General features: G+C 29.8%; 1 protein-coding gene across 27 annotated transcripts in view; it reads right to left on the bottom strand.

The window, feature by feature from the left end:
• The window catches only part of LOC139491064 (CUGBP Elav-like family member 2), a 62,820-nt gene extending 51,461 nt beyond the window's left edge, over positions 1-11,359 (bottom strand). For 26 of the 27 annotated variants that reach the window (XM_071278344.1, XM_071278347.1, XM_071278348.1 and 23 more), the window contains exons 1-2: positions 11,218-11,347; positions 5,336-5,518 (exon numbers count right to left, since the gene is read on the bottom strand). In XM_071278344.1, coding sequence (XP_071134445.1) covers positions 5,336-5,513 — 178 coding nt within the window. In that variant the 5' untranslated portion in view covers positions 5,514-5,518; positions 11,218-11,347. Of the gene's footprint in view, positions 1-5,335; positions 5,519-11,217 lie in introns of all 27 variants that reach the window. The other variant, XM_071278345.1, reaches the window with a different exon arrangement.
• Between the last annotated feature and the right edge of the window lie 721 nt (positions 11,360-12,080).

Genomic DNA, 12,080 nt, shown 5'->3' with positions numbered 1-12,080 from the left:
ATTTCTTAAATTTTAGTTCAATGAAATATTATTGCTCAGCTGTTATAAACATCGCATGACATTGTCTAATAAGTTACAGTAAAAAAAAGGGGGGTGCACGGACAAAGATGAAATTAAATCGTCATTTCAGAAACAAGAAAAATAGATTCGCGTAGCTCTTAATCAATTCCAGAAAACTTGGTGAATAATGATCTTCAAGCACGAAAACTGATAAAGAAAAAAAATGTAAAAACGTCGTACGAAAATAAGTTTCAACACACGTGTCAAAAACCTAATAGACTCGTCCATTGGAAAAACGAGATTATCGGGTCAATCTGTTGTCTCGCATTCCCGTTTTTTATCCAAATGGACGATAATTTTTTTATTATCTATGAAACAAGAAAATTCCAAATGATTTGTTAATATTCAATACTTCAACTTGATACCTTCAACCTATCCACATTTGGACAAGTCTATTTCTATGAGATGATGCATCTTACGGACTGATGACAATTAATAAGGGAAACGAACTTATTGTGTAATTGGTTTTAAACACAAGTTTCGTTCCGCAAAATTATTTGTGCAAACGACATTTCAAGGTCAGTTATTATGATAATTGATTTGTCTATATTTAAAAACGTAAACTGGAAGTTTTATTTTTTCACAACAGCAAGTGTTATCAATTTTGTTAGTGATTAATGCATTTCATTTCATAAAAAAAATTTTAATTATTTTTCAGGGATAATGCATTTCTTAGGGTCGGCGGGAATAAAAAAGCATGAAAAGTAAATTTTATTTTTATTCTGGAAATCGGCAAAATCGGGTCGGCGGATCCGTAAACCAACAAATTAAAAAATCCTGGCCTTAGTCTGAAATGAACAAGAAGTAAACAAATGACACTTACAAAATGATTTATCTATCTTTTAAATTATAATGAAGATAGGTGTAAAATTTTAAGTGTGATTTTAAGATAAAAAGTCAGATAAAACATAAACATGTAAATACATAATTGAAGGTCATATGGTGCATGATCTATGCTTGTTTTAATCCCATTCCTTTGGTCTCGTTTCATTAATTGTCTCGTAGAATAGTTTCTATATATAGACTAGGGTTTTCTTTTAAAAACACTTCTAAACTTTCCTCTTGCAGAATGACAAAAAATATTATTGGTAGGTCTGCACAATTTTAAAAGATTTGTTTAATATCATATCAAATCAAAGTAACAAAAATCTTGAATTTAAATAGTATTGAAAATTGCTTAAAAAAATAATTCAATAAAGGCGACAAACAAAAAAGTTTTTATAAATTTCAGGAAACATTGATATTTTTAATTTGTCCTTGTGGGAAAAAACTCTAGTCTATTACTGATTCTCAAATCATTTTAAATTGTTTTCAAGTAGCACTTATTCAATCTTACAAATCGGTCAAATAAAAAAAACAATAATTATTAAGACACTTGGAGATAAATATCTTAATGCTTTATTTATTGTAAAATATCATGTCAGGTCCTTATATCTTAATAATTTAGACAAAACCCTGCCACTGGGAATATTCTATAGGCTTTGTTCTACCCATGTCACCTAATTGATTGTGTAAAATATATCTCTACATCAAAAAGATACCTGTTAAATTATTTAGCAATCAATCAGAACCTATTGATTCTATAAGGTAAAATAGTTGAGATTTATTTCAATATACATGTATCACCTGTCTTGCTATGTACTGTTCTCAACAAGAAAAGGGACCATGATACAATAGCTATAGTTATATAGACTTTGAGGGAAGATCAAACTGTTGAAAGATTCCAAAATTCATCCCTTTATCCATACTTGTCCCCAATTTTTCAAACTTGTATCTTTTTTTCTACATTTTGTACATAGTTGCAATTGAAAATGTTATATAACTTGGGAGGTAATAAAACCTTGGTCAACCCTTCAAATGTTTACAAATACAATGTATTAGTAAAGTACTTTTCATATACATGTACAAAGTGTCAGGAATAATCCATATGACTGCAAATCACCGATATCTCTAAAAGATATTTTTCAAAATTGGTTAGACTATATTTAACCATACATATGCATATTTTACAAAAATATGTCTCTTATTTTTCAAAATTTCAACACAACTTGAAAGTTAATTTCATTTGATATCCCAAATCATATAACTGAGTACTTTTTCACCCCTCCTTGCTGTATTTCAGAGTTCGCGAAATCTTTTTTTCCCTGGTGGTCCTTGAAGAAAATCTACTGGTCCTTACTATCAATTCTATTGAAAAATACTAAAATTGTGTCAGTTCTACGCAAAATTTTGGTGGTAAAATCCTGAGGACTGTCACTTTTCGCGAACTCTGGTATTTAACTATTATTCAGAGAGTAACTCAGAAAAATGCATCCATTCATATTACATGTATGCTATATGACAGTCTGCAATGCATTGTCATCAGAGTAAGACGAGTGAACACTTAAGACTACAGTACATACAGGCCTAGAAAGGAAATGTAGGCCAACAATGTTATCACCTGACGTAATATGTCATGATTCACCCAATAGTACTTCAGTATTGTAGGGGGATTATACACATAATCCTACTAACCATTCCTACAATGTGGATTAATGGGGGAAAACAGTAGAACAAATGATCCTTAAAGTCGTAAACATGCTTTATTACCCTGTTTTACACAGTTAGCAGTAAAACATACTTTATTACAGAGTTCTATACAGTTAATGTTTTGTTGCTTGTGTATGAACAGAAACAAACACTGCATGATTTCCAAACATATGGTCAACAATCGGTAGAAAACTTGGCAACAATAATAAAATCGAGACATAAAAATTATACTGGCTGTCAATCATTCAATATAAACTACAAAAACTTCATTACTTTCATAAATGAAGTTGAATTGCTTGGATCAAAGAAGAAAAGTCAAGATAAATAGGCACTGCATGCAACTCACTATTTTAAGAAAATTGGCCTCCCATTTATTATGTTGTAAACACAATTATCACAGAGATTTCCTACAACATCTACTTCCCTGCTGAAATATTCCAGACTCTTTTTATTCATTTAATAGTAATAAGATTAGATTACGTAATAAATTTCAGACCAATTTTGTCCTTTATTGGCTAATTTAATTTCCTCTTCATGTTCTCAAGTGTAATCCCCATAGATTTTGTAAATTTGAAATAATTCATAAATTTTGTCTACAAAGTATGCATGGTTAATCTTCAAATCTCTATAATTTGGTACTTCAAAATTCTTTCAAACAACAAACAGATAGTAACAGAGTTGATCAGACCTATTGGGCATCAGAAAAAGTTGGTCTGTAGAAGGTCAAATTTTTAATTAGGAGGATAGGAAGTCAGAAGCTTTTTGGCACTGTACAAATGTATGAAAGCTACTAAACTGTAAACTTGTTGAAATGACAAATATATTAACACAAAAAACTATGTTCCAAAGTTATCTAGATTACTCAAATTCATTTATAAACTGAACCATCAACTCATAGTAATGAAGACTTAAATATTGCAATAATTAAGTCTAAAGCACCAATTCATTGCTGCAGAAAGACAAAGTTGAATAACCAAAACTATAACATTGAATTAACTGCTGTTAAATTTTCTTCACATGGATATATTCTCTGATGGTTCTAAAAATAGACTTGTCATGCCTCCAGCTTTTGGCTGAATTTAGCAAAAGAAGAAAAGAAAACTAAATTCATAACAAATCAACAAGTCTCTTATCACTGAATGTAGAACATATTGATTCTTTTCAATTTCTTAACCATCAAATTTTTGTAGCTTGCTGACAATCTAACTGTTTTATAATGCTTTAGCCCTATTTTCAAATCACAATTCAAAATTTAATTGTACAACATTTCTTATTCCAATCACAGTGAAAATCTGATTTCAACAGAAAACTCACAGGACTTGAAAACAAGACAAACATTCAAATCAAATTAAATAAAAAAAAAAGTCTGACAATTTCTTTCGATCTGAGACAAAAAATGGAATTGTATTTTTTTCGCCAATTGTCATCAGATTTTTTTAAGCATAAAATGTATACTCAGCAATAATCGAATAGAAGAATGATCAATAAGACCTTTTTAATGTACTAGACAATATGGATTTGTTGAAAGACATGTTTTATAATCGGTTGGTAAGATTGATTCCTCCATTAAATCGGCAAATTGCTTGTCAATCCCAAACTATATGAGTCCTGTATGGTATTATTAAAGTCATACTGAAATAATTGGGTTAAACAAATTATGATGAATTTGGTTGAAAAGATCAACTGTGACTGCTGTTTAAATTGTAAAACAATTGTCTTCTGAAGAAAACAAAGGAGCCAAAATGGTGTACCTCAATTTTGATCGTATGCTAGACACTGAGAGAATTAACAAAAATCCCAAACATCAATTTTAAACCACTTTTTATTTATTGTACCATGCATACATGTACAAATGTGTATGACTATAAATGATGCCTTCTGGCTCCCAGCAGTTGATTCTCTATATTGTTTTGAATTGGGACTATGTAAGTATTGCTTGTAGACAAAATGCAAGGAGGTATATACATCCATATTGGAAAGAATAGGTCTGCACATCTGAATCTCTACCTATACACCTAATACGTAGACATCACATTTTACCACCTAGTAATAATCATTATCAAACTACGGACAAACAATAGGTTAACCTTACTACACAAGGAACCTTGAGACACCTACAGATAATTGCTATCACATAGAAATCAGGTGTAAGTGACATAGGTAAATATCCACATCACTATAACTAACCTCCGCCATGAATATGTTTGGTTTGCCATGAACTTTAAAGATTCCATCATGAATATGACATCTTTTAGTAATAAATGTCAACAGCCATGATAGACTGTGACAGTTATATCATATGTGTATAGAATATAGAAACTGGATTCAATTTTACAGTATTGTTGTTCATATAAAGATGATACTTGTAATGGAATACAAATAGAAAAGACTCTCTTTCACAAATAAATCTACAAACATGACTGCAAAAACCACTTCAAATTAGTCTTGAAAGTGAATTGTATTGGTTTAGTACAAGTCTTTTTAATACAAAACCAAGGTCTGATACATTTAAGTTTTAACAATGTAAAAACGAGCATATTAATTTTAAATATTGCAAACAAGAGTCTGTGCGCAGTATAAATTGCTGGCTTTTTACAGACACTTGCAAGGTTTCAATTTGGCGATTCCAGAGGCCTATTATCAAATCTTTCTAGATATTTATAAGAAAATGATGAAAAATCTAGCCACATGATGATTAAGCGGAAAATGTATGGAAGGCAATAGAAAAAGCTAGTTTTAGCATTACCTTTACTCTGTCCTGTTAATTTATCACGTAACACATTTAATTGAAACACTGGTCCAAACTCTTCAAACATTTTCCTTATTTCATTCTCATCCATCGACCGTGGAATCTGACCAACAAACATTTTAATTGTATCAGGGTCTGGTTCTTCTCTATGGCCATTCTGAGTTTGTGAATTCATGATTTCTGAAAAACAAAATTGAATGTTTTATGAAATAAGTAGACAAATATATATATAAAGAGCATGTAACTATGGATAATATTTCAGAACAAATGTAACTCATCTTTCCCATTTAAAACATTACTCCAATGACTTTAGGCTACACTGCAGAATTTAAAAGTAGGTACTTGGTGGGTTTTTTTTCTGAAATTGAAATATGGAATTGAAAAATGATGTGTTCCTTTGAAAAGGCAATAAAATCTATTGCGAAGTACTAGGCATTTGACATAGAGCTCAAAAAGAAACAAATATTTTATGTTTTGGACAAAGACAATTTGTACCTATCATTTTGCCTTGATTTGTTTGCTACTCTTCTCTTTTCACTACAACTCTTATTTTGTTTTGATTTGATTTATATTAATATGTTCTCTCAAATCATCTTTTTTTTGTTTCATAATTTTTTTTAAAGGATTTTAAACAAAATTTCTTAGAAAAATCTGTCCTGTTTCAGTCTATTGTTTAGAAGGAAGTTTAAGTTTACTGGAAAACAAATATGATATTCAAGGGTATTGTAAATAAACACAAATTTTCCAATAGGAAATTATTTTTCTTATAAAATTAATTCTAGAATAACTGCTTACAACTATTATGAAATGTGAAACAGTGTTTTTTCTTGTTCAAACTAAGAATTTCCTATTGTTTCACTCCTGTTTCCAAAGGGTTTGTATAATCATTACATGTAGGAAAAAGAAATGGGTTTTTATTTTATCATTATACTTCACACAGGGAAAGAAATGGGTTTTCTATATGTTTTTTCCTCACCTAGACAGATACATTAGCTGCATCGCAAAAATACTTGAATAATTTATCAGCCAAATTCCAAAGCAATTAATACATTATACAAACCTAACATCTTAACCCATTTTTTTTGATAGATATTTTACCTAAGCAGATAGATTAATAACATTAAAAATATTATAAAGAGCACCTTGGTTAAGAAGCAACTTTAAGTATGCAACTATTAAATAGCCATTGATAAAAAAACAGCTTTAAAATCGTTTTCAATTATCAGTTTATGATCTATCTCTTAACACCTAATTATTTTGTCTGTTGGAACCATTCCTCAATAAGCTTTTGAGAATAGAGAATGCTGTAGATCTGTATTTGAATGGAACATTAACAGATACAACTAATACATAGCATGGCGAGGTATATTTTGTGTTACATGATCAGTCTAATTACCAAAACAGATGACTATCTTTTTACTCTTGTTAAGAGGTAAACAGATACATCTTGCATGTCTTCTAGCTCTGTTCAATCATCTGCCTTTATCTTATATCCTTATCAAATCTAATTACAAATTTTAATGGTTTAAAGTCTAATCCAGAACCTTGCACAGGAAGACCTTTCTCTGTTTTAACGTAAAATAACATTTTTTTTAGTAAATCTGCTAAGAGGAGAGATGTCTCAACCACATATTAATTCGTCTGAAAGACCATCATACTTTATAAATAACAATTTGAATCTAAAAGCAATTACACTGTAATAGATCTAGTGTATTTTCCAGTCACTAACTAACGTTAGCCACTAGTCCCATGCCCCAAACTAGTAAATAATGATTTGGACTAGTGAAAATTTCAAAATTTTATAGTCATATAGGCACAAGTTTTGATATTTAGTGTCCAGACCAGTAGATGAAAAAGTATTTGGCACAAACTGAGACATACTGTTGTAACATGAAAAAAAAATCTTGTACATATTTTTATATCATAAAAGTTGACCTTAGTCTGTGAGGGTTTTGGCTTTTCTGCTAATGTCCATTTTGGTCCTAAAGTATTTATAAATCAATGGCTTTCAAAGTAGTTTTTGACCGAAATGTGAAACCAGAGAAAAAATTTCTTTTAGATCAATGTGACAAGAATAGTTGTCTACAACTTGTGTTGGCTTCAACTGTTTTTAATATTTGTGATATTTTTATCCACTTTGAGGATTCCTGTCTGATTAGCACTTCAACAGTATCTATTATCACTGAATCTTAAGCTTCCAATGCTTTCATGTTCAACTTGTATGTTAATAAATATACAAAATGTATCTCAACGGTAAAAATGTCTTTGCTCCAATGATACATGTATCAATTTTTTTAGTCCTTTAGTTGTGTTAATAACATTAAATTACCAAATCAGTAAATAATCATAAAATGCAATTTCCATTAGAAGAATTCCCCTAATTTTAACTCTGGATTTAAAACTTTTTTTAAAAATTAGGATGTCTTGGACAATTATTATATAAGTTACAAAATAATATGTGCAAAATGCTTCTTTTTATATCAGCTCCATAATGCAATAAAAAAAAATCTTCTGATAATGACTATGTTTGAACTTGATACTGAAAATCTATGTAAGATTCTATCTTTCCTCATTTCTCAGATAAACCAAAGCATTTTGATTTGAAATGAGCTTTTGAAATTCACTATGGTAATATTGACTTCACTGAAACTTAATATGGTACACAAGAAGAATAAGGAAGGACTTAATTGAAACTCTCACAGTTTCTGATAAAACAGTTGTATTTATCCTAGAAACAAGACGTTTTTATTATGAACATGTGGGTGCTCTCAGTGACTTCCTGCTTAACAATATTTTTGCTAACTTTCAAGATTTTATCTTGGAAATCCTGATGTTAGATGAAGTCATTATGTAATCCCTTCTACCCAGAAAAATACACTGTTTGAAAAAGTATAGCAATTAAGTTTTTTAATATAATAAATGAAACTGAAAAAAATAATTCTGCAAACATTATCTAGCTAAGTCTAGTATGACTGTAAATAAGGGAGATACAAATGAGTGCTTCAAAGTACTCATTTTGAAGTACATGTAATAACTTTTTTGTACTGACAATTATGCAGTTGATATTTTCACCAGTATTGTTCTTGACAGTGATGTTTTTTCTGATCAACTGCTGAATGCAGAAGATCGCCAACAATTAAATCTGAGAATAACATTGTGTCGTATATCTGATTGACAAAAACAACTTCTACAAATAGCTGCTATTAAACCAGTAAACATGGTAAAAGCAATACTGGATCAGAGAAGGCTTTTTCTGGGTTTGCCTATAAAATACTAGACCTAATTTTTTTTCAGAAAGTACAATGTACCAGTAAACAGACATTTTTAGGGCCTAAAAGCAGAAAAAGTCAAATTACTGTTTTAGTTTGATTTATACTGTAGATGTGTGGAAAAGGCCACAATCCAAAAGCTTAGTTTTGTTATTTTTCATTTTAACAAGGCAAAACAATTACAGGTTTGTTATATCCAAAAATGGAGCAGGTATTGTATTAACGTATCAAAATTTTAAGTTTGAGTTTAAAGATAATGGTTGACAGACACAGATGATGATAAAATAAAAAGACCCCCCCCCCCTTCCTCGCCTGAAAATAGACTCCTGGTTTATGGTATCAAACCCAAATACAAGGATCACCAGTTAACTGCAAAACATGCTAAATATGACTATAATTTATTTTGGTAAATATGACTACAGTATATTTTATTTTGGCCCATAAGAAATAATGCTGCTACTGATTTATTCTTAAAAGAAAATATCCTAGAAAGCAAGACTAAAGGTCAATTAGGAAACATCTCTATATCATTTCAAGCTTCAATGAAACCATCTGAAATCTATAGACAAAAATACAGAAAGTGTGATATCATGGATATGGCCAGGCCACTGTAACCTTACTGTAAATCTGATGAATAAAAAGACGATTTTTTTTAAAAAGAGTGAATGGTGCAAATCATTGATTTTCAATCCATGTAACCAGATAAGAATGGACCTAGCCATTGGATTTAAAAGACCTTAGGGCAATATAATAAGAAAGAACCGTTGTATGAAGAATATTTGTTTATCCCACAGTGTTATATCTAACAAATTCTCATATTTCTACACAATAATATATAATATCCCCCTATGCGTCTTTTCAATGTTCTGTGTATTTAAAGTTCGATATAACGATAAATATTCATTGTACAAATTGGTATTCTTTAATATATCTTAATTCTTTGTATCTTTAACAAATGTTTTATCAAATTAACTGACTGTAAAGCTAAACCCATACCACAAATGAATTACTCATGATCAATGAACCTAAAAGATTTAACGGAGTTACCCTACTATTCTATGTGTAGAAGGCTCTCATATAATCTATTAAATCACAACAGTGGTTTCACAGGTTTATGTTCCAAAATTTGTAACTAGATAACCAAATTTTGTACTTGACAAAAAATATCTATTTAAAATTATATAATTTTTTCATTTAGTTATCCTTTACAAGTAACTAGGTCTTTCTAGAGTTAAAATATATTTTGTTTTTTATATATTCATTTTAGGACTTTATATCAGTTTTTTAAATGTTATACAAAAATGTACATGTATATTTATTGATTAAAATCAAGTAAATTAATATTCCAAACCGCCTTTGACCTGCTGAAGTTGTCATTATAATGGATAATTTACACTTGATTATTGCATGAAATTTATTGCTTATATTCATAAGTTGAAATAATTCACAAGGTTCAAAACAAGATGAATTTTTAGGCAAAAATATACTGATTTAGAACCAATAATAATTTTATAGGCATATTTCTTTTGGAATTTACTAATAAATCCAAACTTTACATGCAAGGGTACTAAAGCTGTGCAATAAAATTTGCAAGGGTTAAAGTTGTAGAACTTCTGAAGTAGCTCATTCACACAGGATTGTGTAACACTTTCACTACTGTAATTAGAGTACTCATATATTATGATAGTGCTTAGTAAACATTTTGTTTACACTTCAACCTAAGTAATTGAATTAATTTATAATTATTAATGTAGGTGTGCTAAATATACCAATGCAGATTACGCAAAGGTATGCCAATGTCAATTTCTATAAATCACATTATATATATTCAAAATACATGCTGCATGTTGTAAATAAAAAAAACATTGGAAGTACAGTATAAATTGTTTATATATATATAAGGAAAAACATTTGCATATTATAGACCTCTCTAATTAACATAAAATAAATTACTAAGTATAGTAATAACTAAGTATAGTAATAGTTATTCTTAATATCTGTGATATGAATAAAACAACAATAATTTGTGACAATGAGTGAGAACAAGCCATTATATATGTCATAACCTGGCAGAAATAAATGTCAAATTGATTGCCTCTCACCTGGGAAGGCAATACACAAATGCAATACACCAAGGAATACTACATGTGTCAAGTTCTAAATAACTTCGAAATTGACGAATTTGGTCATCTTTCAGCACTTCATTGAAGAAGAAAAAATACCAGAAAAAAATAGATGAAAGCACGTGGTTTTAAACCTCATTGTTTTCTTTCCATCTAGAAAGGTGTGCAGACGAATTTATTAAAAATAACTTTCCTTCTTATAAAATTTTACGTTCATACACATATTTTATTTAAATAATAAATGTCTGATATTAGCAAAAATTATTCGTTTCATTTTGCTACTAAACATAGGTTTCAATTCATAAAATCGTGACGAAAAACTGCGGGAAAATTTCTAAATAGTGAAAGCGCTATGACATTCACTTCAGAAAATCAATGTGGAAAAGAAAGCCACTGTCAGTTAAATTGCAAAATTCGATCGGACTTAAAAATCAAAATACCCTTGATTAATACTGTCAATTATTTGATAAATAAACAATAAGCTTACCTATTTCCACGTGAAAACACACACAGACAAGACAGTACAAACACACAACAAAATGGCGGACTGCAATACCCACAATCCAACTAATCCTATAAACAGTAGCGAACACGTGGGGGAGATTTTACCTTGCGACTAATCACCTTTTCTGTTACGGTAGCGGATATTATTGATTGTCTAAAACGATTATTAATATACAAAGGCACTCCTAATATCTTTATTGGCTAACGGCATCGATTTCATTGTTTCTTGACGATCAAGAAATCCCTGCAATTATCTGGAGCTATTAAATGATCCAAAATCTATATACATTAATAATAGGTGAAAAGATAGCGAATGCACGCTACGGAAGCAGATTATTGAATTTAATTAGAATCAATATTTTTGAGATCTGTATCTTCAATTTTTTTCGCTTATAACGAAAAAAAAAATCGCATAAATAACGAAAAAAAATATATATGAAGAATTCCAGGAACTAAAAAAAAAAATCAATGCAAGGCGTGTTCGATTAATACTGCAGACCAAATTAAAGTCTCTAAAAGGAAATTCCTTGAACAAACTATGAATTTTTTTCTTTGTAGTCATAGAAATGTTTTTTGAGACCTTGGAAACGGTAGAACAAATGGTGCTAATGTTTCCCTAATTTCTTTTATATTTAAAAGATGTCACATTTATAGAGGACGCGGACGTCAAAGAAAACACCCTATGTAGGATTTATAATACATTATCTATTGGTGCTGGATACATATCTAACTACAGTTAGGGTATCAGTCAGGCGCGTAGCAACCCGTACACAAAAACGCAGTTGCGTACACATGGAAAATCTCACAAAAATAAAAATATGGTAAATCTAGTAAGAATTTAACTAA

The sequence above is a fragment of the Mytilus edulis genome, chromosome 10, assembly GCF_963676685.1.
Source record: "Mytilus edulis chromosome 10, xbMytEdul2.2, whole genome shotgun sequence".
In the NCBI taxonomy this organism is placed as follows: domain Eukaryota; kingdom Metazoa; phylum Mollusca; class Bivalvia; order Mytilida; family Mytilidae; genus Mytilus; species Mytilus edulis.
Note: the sequence above shows the minus strand (reverse complement) of the source record. Positions and strands in the feature narration are given on the sequence as shown.